This window comes from Plecotus auritus, assembly GCF_963455305.1.
Source record: "Plecotus auritus genome assembly, chromosome: 5".
Classification (NCBI taxonomy): domain Eukaryota; kingdom Metazoa; phylum Chordata; class Mammalia; order Chiroptera; family Vespertilionidae; genus Plecotus; species Plecotus auritus.
The window spans coordinates 110,055,805-110,075,503 of NC_137776.1; the positions used below are offsets into that span (position 1 = coordinate 110,055,805).

The 19,699-nt window shown below is 41.7% G+C and overlaps 1 protein-coding gene and 1 pseudogene across 3 annotated transcripts in view; both read right to left on the reverse strand.

The window, feature by feature from the left end:
* Positions 1-6,389: 6,389 nt before the first annotated feature.
* The window catches only part of PTPDC1 (protein tyrosine phosphatase domain containing 1), a 75,931-nt gene continuing 62,621 nt past the window's right edge, over positions 6,390-19,699 (reverse strand). Inside the window, exons 7-9 of one of the 2 annotated variants that reach the window (XM_080670113.1) lie at positions 13,910-14,095; positions 11,008-11,118; positions 6,390-8,260 (exon numbers count right to left, since the gene is read on the reverse strand). In XM_080670113.1, coding sequence (XP_080526239.1) covers positions 8,144-8,260; positions 11,008-11,118; positions 13,910-14,095 — 414 coding nt within the window. In that variant the 3' untranslated portion in view covers positions 6,390-8,143. The remainder of the gene's footprint in view (positions 8,261-11,007; positions 11,119-13,909; positions 14,096-19,699) is intronic. The other variant, XM_080670114.1, reaches the window with a different exon arrangement.
* LOC308249200 (U6 snRNA-associated Sm-like protein LSm5) lies at positions 16,049-18,302 on the reverse strand (annotated as a pseudogene). The gene has a single exon. The product of its transcript is annotated as a U6 snRNA-associated Sm-like protein LSm5 (transcript).

Here is a 19,699-nt window from a genome sequence, read left to right on the forward strand (position 1 = left end):
TAGGGCTCAGATTCAAGAATTTGCCCTTGCAATGGTACCACAGTTTGACATAGCCCCTGAAGACTTCAAAGCATCACAACACTGGCTGGATAATTTCCTTCAGCGAAGTGAACTGTCTTTAAGAAGATCTACAACATTGTTTAGGTTGGAAGATTCTCAAGTTATTAAGCGAGCACTTGCATTCAAGTCCTTTATTGATGATGCTGACTTCTCTAAATACAATCTTTCCAACATGATTGCTATGGATGAAACTGCAGTGTTTATGGGCCAATCATCTCAAACAACAATTGAACAGCGGGGTGCCTCCTTGGCGTACATTCCCTCCACTGCTTACGAAAGTGCACGTGTTTCCTGTCTTTTGGCAATTCGTCTGGATGGCACTAAAATCCCACCTTTAATCATTTCTAAGAGCAAGAAGGAAAAGATTGAACGTGTTTTGGGCGTTTTTATTCTTGAAACTGAAAAAGCCTGGGCCACACAAGCAGTTATAAGGAAGTGGGTCGATTTAATGCTGCCGCTTGTTATGCGAGGGAGCCAAAGAGGTCTGCTGGTCTGGGAGGCAGCCAGCACTCACCGCGCTAAAGACATGAAGACATTTCTTCACGAAAGAAAAATAGATCAGATAATGATTCCCGCAGGAATGACGGCCTATCTCCAGACTCTTGATATTGCAATAAACAAGCCATTCAAAGACAATTTGCGCATGGAAATTAATGACTACATTGTAAATAGAATGGAGAGAAATCAGCGTGGAAACTTTGTGAAACCTAAACTGCAAGAAGTTGTGACTTGGGTGAAGAATTCATGGGAGAAAATCACTGACAGTTGCATTGCAAATGCACTGCGATCAGGCTACCTTGACAAGAAGTACTCATTTAAAGACAGTGCTATTGCTAAACATGAGAGATTTGGTCCACTGATTCTGAAAGAAATGGAGTCACAAGAAATTCACCAGGAAATTCAGGAATTGGATTGTTATGATGATGTTCCAGAAGATGATGACATGATTGTCATTGAATAAATGAGTAAATTCTTGATACTGTAGGATTCACAGTTTGTCTGGTTTGTGTTGACAACTACCGTACTACCGTACCATATACAGGTAATAAATTTCCTTTATTTTCATTTAAAAATAAATGTGTACTGTATTCTTCTTCATGGAAAAATAAGACATCCCCTGAAAATAAGACCTAGTGTGTCTTTGGGGGCAAAAATTAATATAAGACACTGTCTTATTTTCGGGGAAACAGGGTATTTGTCTTTTAGTTGGAGTTTTGATGTGGTTGTGAGAGGCAGCAATACAGGTGTTTACCTATGCTGCCATCTTGGTTGTTCCTCAGATGGTGCTATCTTTTTGTTATAACCGTTAAGTATGATATAATAAACTTATGGCCATAGTCCATTAGGTCGACTCATTCCAATGTTCTCTTTTCCTTTCAGGCCCTTCTTTCTGTAGCATTGGCTTTTGTTCAGAGGACTTCCTTTGGCCATATGTACTCGGGCAGTCCCTTTGGGTGTAGATGGGACTGGGTAGGTGTGTCCGTGGGCCTGCCACTCCTGCGCCCCCAGGCAGTGTTGACTCACACTGCCTCAGCCCCTAATGCCTCCTGCGGCACTTTTCTTCCAGGTGGTGTAAGCACCGCTGTCCATGAGGCCCGCCAATGTCAGGGGAAAGGAGGGTCAGGAGGCAGCAGTCAGCTACTAGGCTGGCCTTGTCATTATGCTCTGCTCCTCGGTGCTGGCGGGAGTGCTGACCAGCCTGCTCTGTGCCACATCGTGTAGTCCTGGTGCTGGGGAGAGCTCAGCTCTCCTGGGCTCACTGGCACTGGGTGGGAAGACGTGCTACAGGAGGGGACCAGCTTCCTCCATTGTCTCCACTCCACTGCTCAACTCATTGAGAAGCCCCTGCCCCCATTCGAATGGGGGAATTGGAACCCCACAGCCTGCTTCTGTTGGTTGGGGAAGAAGCATCAGCACCACCTACCTAGTAACTCCACATGGTGGGGGATTGGTCACCAATGGCTTTCCCTGGAGGGGCGGTAGGGTGCTGCAGGAGGTGGTGGTCCCCAATGGTGTTTGACTGAAGCAGATGCTGTCAGAAGGGTCTTCCTGCTGGTAGGCTGTCCTTTGTCCCAGGGAACAGGTATCCCTCAGAGCTTTCTTGTCTGTGCCTATTGGCAGTCCTGGGCTTCTGCACACTGGAACAATGGGAAGCAAGGGATCTCTGGGTCCCTACAGTGGCATTCCTCAAGCCTCCACACCCCTTGCCTATGGTCACCTTCTTTACACCTCTTGGTCTTCCCCATTTGTTGAGTCCCTTCCATGTGCCAGGTGTTAACACTAGGAGTGACAGGTCTTGTGGATGAAAAGAAAGGAAAACCACCAAATATAGCACCACGTGTTTAAGCCCTCTGAGAAATAGATGCATAAGTGAACAAGCACTTGACAGGATGTACAAATGGTTCCAACATGTAATAATATAACACATTGGGACACTATATTACACCAACCAGATGTGGCAAAAATCAAGAAGTGAGACAGTACTAAGTGCTGACAAGGACATGGAGCAAACGAGAACTCTCGTTCACCGCTGCTGTGGGTATAAATGGGTACACTCATTTTTGGAAACACCTGTCATTGGATAGGAAACTGAACATGCACATACCCCAACATCCATAACTTCCACCCTAAGCAACAAAGCCTAGAGACACTTGCAGTGCAGCCACATGTTATATCCATGTACACATATTAACCACCCAGTGTCTATCACAAGCCAAAGGTATAAGTTATGGTGTATCCACACATGGAGTGTCATGTAAGCACCTGTGAACTGCAGCATCACACATCAACCCAGATAAATGTGTGTGCTGAACAATAAAAGCAAGTCACAGAAGGATACACACTGCATTTTTCAATTTATGCAAAGTTTAAAAACAGGCAAAACCAAGTTTGAGGTAAAACTATAGAGAAACACACACAAGGTACAGTGGCAGCACTGAGGAGGAACAGGCAATTTTGTCTCTTATTCTGTCAGCTTGGGGTACAGAACAAATACCACAGACTCGGCAACTTAAATAACAGACATTTATTTCCTCACAGTCCTGGAGGCTGGAAGTCTGAGATCAGGGTGTCAGCAGGGCTGGTTTCTCCTGAGGACTCTCTCCTTGGTTTGTAGATGATTGTCTATTCCTTATATCTTCACACGGCCTTCCCTCTGTGTGTGTGTCAGTGTCCTAATCTCCTCTTCTTGTAAAGACACGTCATGTTGGATTAAAGCCCACTCTAATGAACTCATATTAACGTAATTTCCTCTTTAAATACCTTATTTCCAAATTTAGTCACATTATGAGGTACTAGGGGTTGGGAATTCAACACAGAATTTTAGGAGGGCATAATTCAGCCCATAGTACCTCCCCACCTCTCTGGGCTATGGGATAGTCAGGTAGCTGAATATAATTACGTTTAACAAAGAGCTAATTAGCACATATTCTGTTCCAAGGAATCAGAGCCAAGTTTTGAAGGACATTCTGAATTAACAGAATGATAAAGTGTTGAGACTTAACCACTCAGCACTGTATAGAAAGAGTGGAAGTGTGGACTGAAGGAGTAGCGAGGCGGCTGACAATGCAGAATTCAATTAGAGTGCTGACAGAGGGAGAAGACGGCCTGAACAAGTGACGTGGTCCATGTGGACGTGTACTAGACTTGGCTCCTAGCTGGAGGGGTGGATATGATTCCTGAGTGTCCCCAGCAAAAGCAGAGGGCCAAGCACAGAGTAGGGACAAACCTGTTGCTGAAACAATGTGTCTCATATTATCCTCCACTTGTATTGGAACTCTACTGTGAGCATACAAGATAGTCTCAGAAAACAATTGATCATCTAATCTAATTAACTTTGCCAAAATCATTTAGGAAACATCATCTACTGGTCCCATAAATATTGCATTTAGTATTTAACTGAACCATATGAAATGGCCAGTATTTCGTCTTTTTCACCTGCAGCAATGGCCATTCCACCATGTTTAGACCTAATTCAATGTCTGGTTTACATTTTTCTTTTTAAGAGAAAGAAAATGACAAAGCAATCCACTAAATCAAAACCAAGTAGCATTTGCAGACTGATAAAATGGTCATGTAAGGAGGAACCTAGTCCAAAATCATAACTACTTCTCCAAATAGGCAATCTTAAGAGCAAAAGATTCTATTTCATTGTAACCAAGAAAGGTAGGCAGCAAGGGCATACAGCCTTCTGTTGTGATAGAAGTTGCAGTGGATATACAAAACTCTTTTTAAAGATTTTTTAATTGATTTTTTTCAGAGAGAAAGGAAGAGAGAGAGACAAAGAGAAACATCGATGCAAGAGTGAAACATTGATCTGCCTCCTTCAGGCCCCCCACTGGGGATTAAGCCAGCAACCCAGGATTGTGCCCTGACCAGGAATTGAACTGGCAACCTTGTGCTGCACCGGATGATGCCCAACCCACCAAGCCACACCAGCCAGGGCTGAAACTTTCATTTTCAGTGCAAAAGGGCTTATGATATTAAAGTGTTATTGCGACACTAGAGGCCCAGTGCACAGATTCATGCACCGGTGGGGTCCCTCAGCCTGGCCTGTGCCCTCTCACAATCCGGGACCCCTCAGGGGATGTCGGAGAGCCGGTTTCGGCCCGATCCCCACAGGCCAGGCCGAGGGAATCCGTGCACCAGGCCCCTAAGTATGCATATAAGGTCGTTAATCTCTTCCTGCCCTCCCCTCTCCCTTTCCCTATGAGATTCATCAGTCTGTTCCATGTTTCCATGCCTGTGCGTTGAGCATCTGCCCCCTGGTGGTCACTGTGCATCATAGCTTCCAGCCGGTTGGCTGGTCGCTTAGGCTTTTATATATATAGATTATTTTCAGGGATTGCATGTTTTATTGGCTGGCTTGCAACGAAGGTTCCCCACAGCTCCACTAGTAAATGGCCCCATTGTGATTACTTATAAATCAGTTTTATTGTCAGTGCTGGGCTAATCAAAGATCAGCTCATGCCTAAAAAAATAATGCACCATTGCATAATAGGATTTGTGGAACTTTTGTCATGCCATTTTTATCCGTACACAATATTCAATTACCTCACATTGAAAAGAACAACTTAAAATAAGGTGCTAATCCTGGGCCACATTTACACAAACAAAAAGCATCTAAGGGAATGCTGTTCTTGATTTACTTGCACTGAAAATACATCAATGCTTATTAATTTGGAACAAAGATCCTATGAGTAAACAGTCACTTTTAAACAAGCCCCCAAATTATTTGTAGCCCTTCAAATATCAAGAACTTGAGGCATGCACTCTGTCTATAAGACACTGTTTCTGGAACATTTTTCAGACATCTAGAGAATAGTCTGAAATAGCAGCAGGCATAGAAGCATTCTCCACTTAAGAGAAAATAGGAACTTTATCTCTATTAACTCTGACATATTGCTATTTTCATGGAACCTAGAGTGATGAAAGCACACTCTTTCTCAGATAATACCAGAAGGCTGGTTAAAGATCTGACTAAGCTGATCAGCACAGTACTTTTGAGTTATGCAAATACACAAAGCAATCTCTGAAGCAGCATTACTTTATCTCAAAGAGCATTAGCCAATGCTATAATGTAGCAAAACCCAGAAGTGGCAGAAATCATTCACTTCCTAATTGCGCTGTGCTAGAGATCCTATGAGAGTAGCATAGCCAGTTCAGCCTTTTCCAGAGGACCAAAAATGTGGGGTATTTTCACTGCAGTTATGGACAAGATGAGGCTCTATGATGCCGTCATGGAGTTGAATGTTAAGAGGGCCTCAGGGTCCCTGATGGGGCCCACCATGCTGGGCAGCTCTACCTGGTTAGAAGCTCCATAGGCAGGTGGTTTCAGGAGGAGGAGAGCACGGTTCAAAGTCACTCAGACTGGGTGGGATTCTTTCCTTGGGCAAGTATGAACAACACTTCTCTCTAGGTCTGGTAAGAGAAATAAGCAAGACAATGCATGTGCTCCCTGGGGTAGGAACTTCTGAATGCCTGCTCTTGGCCCTTCCCACTTCTGCTGAGCTGAATTTTGCAACCCCTTGACTTTTTCCTATAGGTAGATTTCTATTATTCTCTGGGCAACAAAGAATTCCTCATCCATTCAAATACAGGAAGTAAGGAATCTTGTCAGCCTTATTTTCCTTGCCCATTCCTCTTAGAATTCTCCAATCCGGGTCCCCCGACACCCTTGGTCATTCTGAACCAACAGATTCGGAACTGAGGAAAGCTTGGCTAGCTGCCTGTTCAGCCTACAACTCAGTCTGCCCATCAGGATAGTCTAAACACCAACTGCATCAGGATGTGCATGACTCTCAAGCTAAAGAAGTACAAGATGAGGGTTTGGGTTGTTATTTTCACTTTTATTCAAATAAATCCAGTAACTGTACACAGCCTAATGAATTCTCCCACCAGCTCTCCTTTGCGGGTGGGTGTACTTAGATTTTAGAGGTGCACTGGGGGTCACACCATCAGATAAGCCGTGATGCCACTTGCCCACATGAGACTGAATGAGAAGAGAACAGACATCTTTTTGGGTACAAAACATTTTAATAACATATCTTTGGATAAAATGCAATTGTTTTCTCCCCTAATTTCCTAGATCAGGCACTTGAAAATGAGAAATATCAGGAGTGGACAACCTGGTTCATTAAAATTCATTAGATTTGCTTTCCTAAGAAAATGCAAACAGTGTGGGAGAAAATGGCATTTAGTGTTTGCCAGCAGAGTTAGTAAGACTGATAATGACTAAAATATCTTTAATGTGCTAGAGCTTGATTCACAGATGCAGAAGTTAGAGAAATTTCATTTGTTGTAAATTAGCTTTTCCTGATATTCTGTCTTTATGATTAAGTAGTTTCTTTAGTTTGAAAATGGTTTGATTAATATCACTTTTATTGGGAAAAACTTCGATAGTCTCTGGCCTGGCCTAGGTACCCGAACTGTTCATTTGAATATTAGTTATGGCTTCAATAGCTGACTGATAGTTTGGTTCTACAAGGAACCAGTTTAGGTTCTTATCTAAAGCCAGTAGGGTGAATATAACCTAAGTGGATCAAATTCAATTTAAAAATCTTACTTGTTCTAGTCAAAAGGCAGTCAAAGGCAACTTGGTCTATAGAATGGCAGACTGGGAGGTATGGGCCAGATCTCACGCTATCACACCATCAGCATGAACAGACATGCCACTGGGGAGGGCTACAGTGCCTGGAGACAGCAGGGCTGCAGAGCCCGCCCCATGAGGCCGGCCTTTCTGTGAAGTCCTGCTTCAGAGCAGCTTCCCACAGTGCCTGCCACTGATCCCAATTCCTCTGTAAAGATGCTATTTGACTCAGCAGCAGCCCAGGGAAGTGGGAATAAGGCGTGATGTGTGAGAACCACTCCTATCTCCTGTGACAGCAAAGGTTGGCAACATTGTCTAGAAGCCTGAGCAAGTCTACTTTCTACAAGTAAAAAAAACAACCCAACCATCTCACAGTCATTCCTTTAACAGTAAAACTAAACTACTCTGAAAAAGAATACACTTTGAAACCCTTTGCCACATCTATAAAAAGAAAAAAACAAAAGATTTCAACAATTGAAAAAATCCTTTAAAAACATTGTATCAACAACCTTCTTATTAAGAAATAAGAAATACTTGGTTTAAGACACTTGGTGACTTCCTTACATCATGCATCAGGGATGGATACACACTGAGATTTTACTACTGACATCTACTTGGTAAAAACGGTAGAAAGAGTTCTGTCAACAAGATAATTGTTTTGGAAAGAAGAGTTACAACTTTTTCCAAAATGTCAAAAAGAATAAGGATGTAAACATACATTACTTGAAATAGTAATACAATAATATTAATTCAGTTAAATAAATAAAGTGGCACCAACTTTATGGCAATTTTTCAACACAAAAATGTAGCTCAACGGTATCTTAAAATATGTAATTGCTCCAAACAGAAGCAGTCATTCTTAGCACAAACCAAGAGCATGAAGCAAAGTGCTGGGAGACGAAGCAGCTCCACACCTGACCTTGTTCATCTATGAACAGAAATGCCGACTGGGTCTTCTGGTCTGAAATATTCGCCATGAAGGGAAAGTCAGCTGCACTAAACACCAGGCTTAGGGCTGTCTTTTGTCATTTTTCTTTTTTTTTCAAGTGTGTGCTTAAATATTTTCTTTAGGGTGTTGTAAACTATTGGTCCATTTTCAGAATCAAAATTAACCTGGTGACAAAGAAAATTTATATTCAGGACACTGTAACAAGAATTTTAATCAGTCTATTTTTGGAGAAAAGAAATGGGATGGGGAAAAATAACACTTATTAGCAAAATCATATATAAAAAATTTTTAATTAACTTTTAAAAATCCTCACCCAAAGATATTTTTCCATTGATTTTCAGAGAGAGTGAAAGAGAGAGGGAAAGATAGAGAGAAATATCGATGTGAGAGAAACACATCGATTAGTTGCCTCCTGTATGTGCCCTGACCAGGGTCCGGGCCAGGGAGGAGCCTGCAACCCAGGTATGTGGCCTGGACTGGAATTGAACCCAGGACCTTTCAGTCTGTAGGCCACACTCTATCCACCAAGCCAAACTGGTTAGGGCAAAATTATACATAAATTTAAAAGCATACACAATATGCCAGGCCAGCGTGGCTCAGTGGTTGAGCGGCGACCTATGAACCCAGGAGGTCACAGTTTAATTCCCAGTCAGGGCACATGACTAGGTTGTGGTCTCAATCCCCAGTGTGGGGCGTGCAGGAGGTAGCCTATCAATGATTCTCTCTCATCACTGATGTTTCTATCTCTCTCTCCCTCTCCCATTCCGTCTGAAATCAATAAAAAAATATTTTTAAAAAGTACACACAATACATTTCACACATTAATTTTAATTACATATTAGAATTGCCAATTACATCAACGACAAATTGATCAATGAAAACCCAAAGACTTAAATCTAGTGCCTGTATATGTAGTCTTACTCATACACTGTGAGGAAGCTGATTGACACTGAGTGTGCAGTGTGTTTTGGAACCAGAAGCTGATCAATAACATATATAAGGGCAAAGTCTCCTCATGAAAACGTGCACTAGCTACCAGGTTGCACAGGGGTGACCTGAACAGGAGCCTGGCCTTCCACCTGCCAGCCATGCAGCCTCGGGTCATCCCTGACCTCTCTGTAAGATGAGGCTCTATGATGCTGCAATGCCCATCTCCTCAGGGTTTCCGTGAATACTAAATATGAGAGCCTGACATGGATGTGACACACATAAAAACCTATGTAGCGGTTTCCTTGGTGGGAAGGCACCATGTACACATATGCAAACTGTCTGCCCAAGTTCCCAGTACTGCAGGGTTAGGAGTGATGCAGGATGGAGAACAAGAGCAATGACCATGCTTCCACCCCACCCCCAAAGAAACATGTGACTCCTGTGACAGGATCAGATCCCTTGGCCAGGGATCCGCTCCTCCTGCACCTGGAGGGAGGGAGGCTATCCCCTTGTGAAGGGCTGGGAAGTGTCTGGGATTTCACTCTGCTCACAAGCTAACATCTGCTGGCTTGGGGACACTGGAAGGAGACACTAGACTGCTGGGCCAGAGACTAACAACCTTGTAACTTGAACAACATAATCACATGTGGGTTCCTTTGCCCTCCAGGTCACATGGGGGTGATGCGGAGGGCACAGGTGGATGCTGCACAAGCAGGGCATTTGCACCATAGTCGAGGATCCCAACGCGGGGCTGCAGCAAGCCTGCTGAGCTCTGCGTGAAGGGAGACATGGCCTTTTCTACATGGGGAGCCCAGGACAAGAGCTGCCACAGATTGCTCCTATGATTGTGCACAGGGGGAGAGACCCAAGGACTCTCCTAACATTTTTATAGACAGATTTGGAACAACTGGTATAGTTATGTCTTTACTAGTATCCCCCTAAAAGGCCAAAAAAAGTTGTAAAGAATTTTGGAGAGATCAATATTAAGTATTATTTTCAGTTAAGTCAGACACTTATTTTTATCTTAACCATTCATTATATTGTCTATCATATTTGCAGAAACTTACTAACATTAATAACAGTCTGCACTGTTTACTTTAGTAAGCACCAAACCACAACCTTCCCCACATGGCAAGTAGCCTCTTGGTCTATGAAGGCCTATGAAAATGTAATAAAATATAGACTTAAAGGATCATGTGATTGGGGTTTGCGCTGCTGACTCTGGAAACCTAGTGCCATAAAGCTCCAGATGGGGAACAAGAAAGCCTGCTGGAATAGTATCACTTTGGAAAGAGCGGAGGCGGAGGAGACTGGTGAATGGTACAGATGACTAATATCATCATTAGTGTTTACCACAGACACCATCATTGAAAAGCTGGGTTCTTTGTTTAATGACATTTTCGTATCATAAGTGAGAAGTACCAAAAAATTAGCTGAATGGGTAAGGGAAACCTTTTCACTTGGCAGGCACCTGACTCTTCTTCAGCCAGGAAAGACTGCTATAAGCCAGAAGGATGTGCAGAGAAAGGAAACGTTTTTTACTCTCTGCTTAGGATTTGCCAACTAGGACATACTACTCAATCGTCAATGCTGGACACTGAATTCTCACTAGATGATGTCTTGTTTAGACCCAAGGTAGAACTGGCTCAACAACAAGATTCTCTGACTCCTACTAGCACATCATTTAAAATACTTTCTCAATACCCAACTGTTTCTCTTTATAAAAGCTCTTTGTTTCAATGTTCTCCTACAAAAAAAAAAACCCAAAAAAACCCACAGGTCAGCTTTTTCTAATAGCACTGTTAGAAAACGGGTAATTTTAGCCAAAAGTCTGCAACTACTTTCAAGAAATGTCAAACACATTTCCCTGAAGAGGAGACATAGCTAACAGTTTTATTTTAGAGGAGGCAGCTGACCTCTGGATTATAACTTGCAAAGATCATGCTGCTGTGGTCTGAAGGAGAGGGAGAGCACCACCCACCTTGGTGAAAGCTTGGATGGCATGGGCCAGGACAGCTTCCTCCACATCCACGGGAACTGGCTGCAGGCTCACTAGGCAGTGCAACACGCAAAGAATAGTCTGGTGCTGGCCCTGTTTTTTGCAGAAATCGAAATCAAACAAGTTTTTTTGAAAAATGCCTCAAGAAATAAACTCAAAGCAAGTGGAGAGCCAGGAACTGGCATGTGACCAAGTGCTTTTAACCTCCAACACCACACTCTCTACCAATGGCTCTACCAGTGTTTACTATTATGTGTCTGAATGCTTTCAGGAGCTGTTTAGTTATTACATGAAGCACAATTTCAAATGAAATGTTTTCCTTGAAGTGAACTGAAGGGATGATCCACTCTGTTTCTGGACACAATGGTGTCAGTTGGGCTGTGTATGCTGACATGTCATGATGTCACAGCAACCAGGGATCTGCTCGCCCTGCTGCCTGCAGACACTATGGAGGATGGAGGGGTGTCAGGAGAGACGGGCAGCCCTCGGGAAGCATGGGAACTTGAGGAGAAGGTCTCTGACAAAGCGTCCAGACTTGATTCCTGGGGCTGTGCACTTAGAGAAACAAAGGAGAAGCCCCACCCCTGCACAGTGAGATCCAGTGCACATGGCTCTCAGAGCCACTGACTGCACCTGGACATCTGCTCAAACACAGAAACACTGCAAGCACACACAACCACAACAGTGACGCTGACAGAAGTAAGCTCCTAAAATGATGCCAACGCCTACTCGTGGGCATGGAGTGAGTGACAATGGAAGCACACGATGTGCCAGAACCGTGAGCTTGGATCCTGCTCCGACACAGGCTGCGTGCCTGGGGCAGTTATGTCACCTTCCCTTTTCAGTAAAACGGATCCTCTACCTTTCAGGGCCAGGGGGATGAACAAAGGTGAACACAGAATCTACATCTCAGCAAGGGCCTGGCCCGCCACCACCCAAGAAGGGTAACTACCTCCCTCAACCCCTCTCCAGCCTCATCTCTGTAATTTACCTGCTGAAAAACCAGCCTAAGAGGACTCCCAATACAGGAAACATCTCATCTTAAAGCCGTGCGTCACACCACTGTGTGTCTGCGTGTCTGCGTTCACCAGCAGTAGTGCAGATGTGGAAACGAGACACAAGGCAGCACAATAGGTAATGCAAGGCTGATTATGAGATAGCAGTTTCCTAAAATAAAAACAAAGCCTATTTTTAAATGAAAATGTAATATTTCTCTATGGTTAAAAATATTAAATTGTAAGAAGGATCTACAATGACAAGTCAGTCTCCTTCCCTCCTTCCCTAGATCTATTGTCTCCTAGTATGTTCCCTAAGGCAATTACCATTACTATCTATTGGGGGTCTTGTTTTCCTTCTATAGTCTTCTACCTTTTATACAAGGACTACATACATATGTAGGTGACACACTTCCCTTTCACAGAAAATACAAATGAGTGCATATTCCAACCTACCCCATGGCTCTTCACATTGTACACTTATGGTAAATAAGTGAAGATGAATACTTGAAAGTGCAAATGGTTAATTATAACATATCCCCACAGTGTTAGAGTATTACCTGTCCATCAAGTTAACATTTATGAAAATGTTACACTAAACATGAAAATATACCTGTTATAATTTTGAGCAAAAGTGAAGCATAAAGTTGTATATGAAATGATTTTTACCAAGTTAACATATGTGGTGATAAAAGTCTGAAAGACGTGAAAATGTTTAAAGTGGCTCTCTTGGGATTATGGGCATTTCTCTTTTTATTTTTGAATCTCCTAAATGTTAATACTGGGTATTTCTTGGAAAAACTTAAACACAGAAACTTAAATTAGACCCAGATATGGGGTTCCATATGAATTCCCTTTTTATAATGTTTTTTTTTTTTTTTTTTAAGTGTGGGAACTTATAATTAACTAGTGGCCCGGTGCATGAAATTTGTGCACTGTGTGTGTGTGTGGGGGGGGTCCCTCAGCCCAGCCTGCCCTCTCTCACAGTATGGGAGCCCTCAGGGGATGTCCTACTGACAGCTTAAGCCCACTCCCTGCAGGGAGCGGGCCTAAGCTGCAGTCTGGTCTCCCTCTGCAGGAGGCGACCAGGCTGATCAGGGGAAGGCACCACCCCCATCACCCCGCTGCTGCTGCCACTGCTGGCAGTCCCTTCATCATGAAAAAATGACAACTTGCTTTAGGCATTTTCAAGATGTCTCTTTCACAGGATATGACATTTCTTTCTTTCTTTCTTTATCCTCACCTGAGGATATTTTTCCATTTATTTTTAGAGAGCATGGAAGAGAGAGGGAAAGACAGAGAGAAACATCAATGTGAGGACACTTCGATTGGTTGCCTCCTGCATGAACACTGACCTGGGCCCCGGCCAGGGAGGAGCCTGCAACCTACGTACATGCCCTTGATCAGAATCGAACCTGGACCCTGCGGTCTGCAGGCTGAGGCTCTATCCACTGAGCAAAACCAGCTAGGGCAGGAGCAGACCTTCGTTTTTTCCTCCAGGAGTGTGGTGGAAAAACCCTAGATCACCTTCTTGGATTCTTATTACCCAAGTTACCAAGAACACTGTGAGTGGTGTACCGGGAGCTTAGCCAATGAGCAGTCAGAAAAGGTGTTTCCTCTGCCGCTCATGTGCAGAGGCGGGCCCTGTCTCCACTCTGGGACTGCTCAGGCCACTGCAGTGGCGCTGGCAGGCCCCCCCTCTCCCCGCTCCGGGCCTGCGCAGGCCGCCGCAGCATCTGTGGCTTGCCTCACTTCTCACACAGTCCCCTCCTGCCCACCTGCACATGCAGCCTCCTCCTGAGTGGTCGTGATGTTATGCATCCCAGACAATTTGCATATTACCTCTTTATATATATAAATTGCATCACCTGGTCCAGCAGCTACTTTACCTTCTCTAATAGAAACAGTGCATCTGCAGCATCCGCACATCTGTCAGCCAACATGCTCACATCCTCTTGGGTTATTACAGGCTCCTTCAGCTGCTCCACCCACGACCACATCAAACTGCACAGGATGAAAGGATCCCTCTCACGACATATTCTTTCCCAAGCTCCGTCTCGGGAATTTAGCTCTTTCTAAAAAGAAAGGAAGAAAAAAAGAGAAAGAGGGAGGAGAGATAAGGAAGAGAGAAGGAAGAAAAGGAGAAAGGGAGAGGAAGCAGGTACCATTTGACATCTGATGAACCTCAAGCTATCTAGGAGAAAGTCTCTGGGGAAGGACTGGGACCTCTCCCAGCACCCCCACTTCCAGGAGGCACATTGGGTTGAGATATTGAACCTCTCTAAGCCTGTTTCCCTCTATGAAGTGCATCCCTGCCCCACAGGTGTTGAGCAGACTGAGGTCTGCTAAAGCTCCTAGTGCAGAGAATAGCTTAGTTAACCTAAGCTTTCCACTTCATGCAGAAACTGCAGGAACAGTTCAGGAAGGGAGCCTGCCTTTTCAGGGTCTTGTTGAACAAGTCAGAAATATTTGCTGCAATGAAGTAGAATGGTAGATTAAAAATTATAAATAAGAGGACATTTGCAAATTAACCTGGGATAAGGAAAAGCTTCTGACTGAAACTCTAAAGTGTATCCCCCCAAAGTGCCTAAAAGTTGATAAATGTACTTCTTTCAAATTCTTTTTTAGAATCCTATGTAGAATTTAACAAACAATAAGCCCTGTACCCTGAAATTTGATAGAGTGTAAACAACTAGGAAGTCTTGCCAGTATTCCACATGCCTGGAGGTAATTTAGGCAGGTGATTTTAAAACTTTGCCTCACAGAGAATAGGAAAAAAGTGAGATAAGAATTTTAATTTCTGACAGGACATTTAATTTCAGATTTATGTTTTAGTAAATGAAATATGCTTGCAATAGTAATAAGCATAGTAATTGCTACCATTCATTCATTCACCCATTATGTAATTATAGAACACTTTCCTTATGACAGGAACTCTGATACATGACTTACCTCTGATTCCACAGCAACCCAATTCCCTCTACCGAAAAATGTACTGGGGCTCAGGAAAGATAAAATAACTTGCCCAGGAGGCCAAATCAAGAAAGGGGCAAAACAGGTATTCCCACCGGGGCTGCTCCACCCAGTCTGTGATGTTTCTTCATGTCACCAAGGTCCTCTGGCATAAATAAGTCAACTTGAGAAAATAGGCTGGGCAGAAATGACAAACTCAAAGACCCTCTTATTAAATGACTGTTACATCAATATGTTTTCTGAAATCTTCAGTGGGATTACGAAAGACATAAGAATGATGAAAAGTATTAAACACATGAGCTGCATCCTGGCTCTGGGGCATTTGGACCATGTGACCACAAGCATGTCATGTGACCCTTGGGACCCATAGTTCCCCCATCTGTGATATTTAATTCATAAGGACTGTATAGATTAATAAGGAACCTGTGAATAATACCATCTGCCTCAAAGTATTACTGTGAAAATCACAAAATAAAAGACATGAAAGGGCCTAGTATAGGGACAAGGCAGCATTATGCCATTTAAATCATGTTCATTTTATTTTTTAAGTGATTTTTTATTTTTCATTATAGTTGATGTACAATATTATATTAGTTTCAAGTGTACAGCCCAGATTAGACCTTTGTATAACTTACAAAGTGATCGCCTGATAAATCTAGTACCCATCATACACCATACAGTATTGACTATATTACCTATGCTGTACTTTACATCCCTGTGACTACTTATAACTACCAATTTTTACTTCTTAATCCCCTCACCTTTTCCACCCAGTCCCCCAAGTCCCCCAACCTCTGGCAAGCATCAATATTCCCTGTATCAGTGAATCTGTTTCTGTTCTCCTTTTCTGATTTCACATACAAGTGAAATCATCTGACATTTTTCTCTGTCTGGTTTATTTCACTCAGCACAACACCCTCTAGATCCATCCATATTGCTACAGATGATAAGATTTCATTCTTTTTTATGGCTTAGTCATATTCCATTGTATGTATGCCCCACTTCTTCATCTATTCATCTGTTGGACACTTACGTTGCTCCCATATCTTGGCTACTGTAAATGCTGCTGCAATGAACCTATGGATGTATATGTCTTTTTGATTTAGTGCTTTGTTTTACTTTGGATAAATACCCAGAAGTGTAATTGCTGGGTTCTTCCTTGTCTCTTGTTATAACCTTTGTTTAAAGTCTATTTTGTCCGGTATAAGTTTTGCTATCCAAGCTTTTTTTTTCTTTCTCCATTTCCATTTTCATGAACTATCTTTTCCACCCCTTTACATTCAGTCTGTGTCTGTCTTTTTATTTGAAATGAGTCTCCTGTGGACAGCATACGTATGGGTCTTGTTTTGTTATCCTTTCAGCCACCTGATGTCTTTTGATTGAAGCATTTAAATTATTTACATTTAAAGTAATGGACAGATATATATTTATTGCCATTTTATTATTCATAGTTTTTATCTTTTTTTCCCCTTCTTCTTAAAGAAGACCCTTTCACATTTCTTATAATACTGGTTTGCTGTTAATGAAATTCTTTTGTTTTTTTCTTGTATGTGAAGCTCTTTGTATCTGTCCTTCAATTCTAAATGATAGCTTTGCTGGGTGGAATAATCTTGGCTGCAGGTCCTTGCTCTTCATCACTTTGAATACTTTATGCTAATCCCTTCTGATCTACAAAGATTCTGTTGAGAAATCAGCTGACCGTCTTACGGAAGCTCACTTGTAAGTAACTAATTGCTTCACACACTCTCTCTCTCTTTCTCTCTCTCTCTGACTACATAAAATATATTTTTTATTTTGTCAAAAAATGTACCTCTAACAGGCAAACTACAAACTGGGGAATTTACCTGCAAAATACATGACTAAGATGAACCTATTAAGAATTCTTACAGATTAGTAAGAAACAAGACAAGCATCTCAATGGCAAAAGCCTCATAGACATAATCCACAAAATACAAAATTAATAAAGAAAAATTTTAAACATACCAAGTTTTGCCTATCACAATGACAAAGAGAGAACATAGCCAATGGTGGTATGTAAAGTATGAAAAACCGATTATAAACGTTTTGTTAGCAACATGACAATATATACCTTTTGACAGTACACACTTCTGAATTTTTTTCTAAGAAAAATGAAAATGTATAAAGATTTAGTTAGACTACTGTGGCCAATAATAACGGGTTAAATAAATTATGGCAAACCCATTTAATGAAATACTGTGCACACATTAAGGTTGCTGAAATATGACATGGAAAGACATTCACCACTTATATTTTAAAAAGTCTTCAATGGAGGAAACAAAACAGTATAAGCAGGGCGAACAAGTTTTTTTTTAAATATAAAATGTGTACTGAGAAAGTCTAAGAGGATAGACAGCAAAGTATGATGTTTTCCTTTGTCTGTATTTCTACAATGTACACAGATTACCTGTCTATTTTGCTTGATTTTAAGAGAAGTTACTGAAATTTGAGTGCAGTAAAAAAATCCTAATTTCAAAGCATCACAGTTTGAACTGAATTGAGTACTTTCAGGTTAAATGCACCTGTTCAAAATCCAAAGTTCACCATTTTGTTTCAAACAATTTTTGAGAATAAAATGGTCCTGTAAATAAGGAAACAGATGTAAAATGACAAGAGAGCAACTGACAAAATTACTACAAGCTTTGTTCCAATGGCTATTGTTGTATAATAAATAAAATGACAATTAACCAAAACCACCTTTATTTTAGTCTTCAACGTTCTTTTTTCCCCCCAAGATAAACATGATTAACTTAAAAAATGGAATTTACAATGCCTCTTCAAAGCATTCCCCTTTAATGGGAAACGTGGCTTCACAGAATCCAGAGAGTGAAAGGTTTAAAAAAATGATATTTTGTTGTCAGTATAAGACAAAACAGAATATAGCGTAAGTCAAGGAAATCCATTCATACTTCAGGTCCTTCTTCTCCAGGAACCAGCATTGTTACATTATTTCCATTTAGCAAAATCTGGCCTAATTTAGTGATCCTTCTTCCTTATGGTGTGATTTCAAACTCAGTGACATCTTCTAGTACCATACTGACAAAGTCATCAAATCCTAGAAGTGTGCCAACAATTTCCTTATCACTCTTCATGATGTGAATTCCTGATCCTATACACTTGTCCACAAGCTCTAGAGCAGCCGTGGGCAAACTACGGCCCGCGGGGCTGTTCTATCCGGCCCGCGATGCCGAAAGAGCGGAGGGTTCTATTGCTCTCCCCTCTGCTCCTTTACTTTGAATTTATATTAGTTCACACAAACACTCCATCCATGCTTTTGTTCCGGCCCTCCGGTCCAGTTTAAGAACCCATTGTGGCCCTTGGGTCAAAAAGTTTGCCCACCCCTGCTCTAGAGGCATCAGCTGCGACGCGTTAGTGGTAGTGTTAGCCGCCATGGCAACGCTGGAAGTGCATTCTAATTGCTTTTCTCTTGCTGCTTTTAAGATTATCTCTTCGTCTTTAATCTTTAACATTTTATTTATTTTTGTTTTACAGCAGCTTTATTCATAATTGCAAAAACTTGGAAGCAACCAAGATGTCCTTCAGTAGGTGAATGCATAAATAAACTTTGGTATATCCAGTTAATGGAATATTATTTACCACTTAAAAACTCATGGGAAGCTATTAAGGAACTTTAATTGCACATTACTAAGTGAAAGAAGTCAATCTAAAATGCCAACATACTATATTAACCCAAATATATGACATTCTGGAAAAGGCAAAACTATGGAGACAATAAAAAGATCAATGGTGCCAGAAGCAGTGGGGATAAGCAATGAATAGGTGGAACATGGAAGATTTTTAGGGCAGTGAGAATATTCTGTATAATACATAATGATGAATACATGTCATTATGTATCTGCTCAATGTACAATAAACACCAAGAGTGAATCTTAATGTAAACTATGAACACTGGGTGACCATGACATGTCAATGTACCATCATAATCCCACAAAGTTCACAGTTTACACCATAATTCATCAACTGTAACAAAGGAACCACACTGGTGGGAGATGTAGATTATAGGGAAACTATATTTGTGTTGGGGGAAGTGGGTATGTGGGAACACTTTATGTTCTGCTCAACTTTTGCTATTTAAAAAAAAAAGTTGTCTGAAGTCAGCACAAGTAATACTAAAAAGTTGCTGCTCAGTGGTCGAGTGTCAATCTATGAACCAGGTCAGGGCACATGCCCGGGTTGTGGGCTCAATCCCAAGTAGAGGGCGTCCAGGAGGCAGCCGATCAATGATTTTCTTTCAATCATTGATGTTTATATCTCTCTCCCTTCCTCACTGAAATATAGTCTAATAATGTTGAAATAATGAATGTATTGAAAACAAAAATGATAGAGCACTTTGGCGACATGCAATAGAATAAATTTAATTGGCTAAAAAATTGGTTGTCTTTTCATCCTCATTTTCAAATACCTCTGCACCATGATATTACTGGCAGAGATGAGAGCAGGAAAGAGATAAAGAAGAAAATAAACCTGTGTGATGAAAGAAAAGATGTCATAGAAATGAGCATTGTATATGAAGCAAAAGTAAAAAAAATAAAAAGGCACATATCAAAAAAAGACATGAATAGGATATATTAACAAAAGTCAGAGTGAATCCAGAGTAACTTGACAACATAATGAAGAAGGCATTCACATTTCCCCAATTAATAAATGGTTCTATTGCCCTAGCCAGC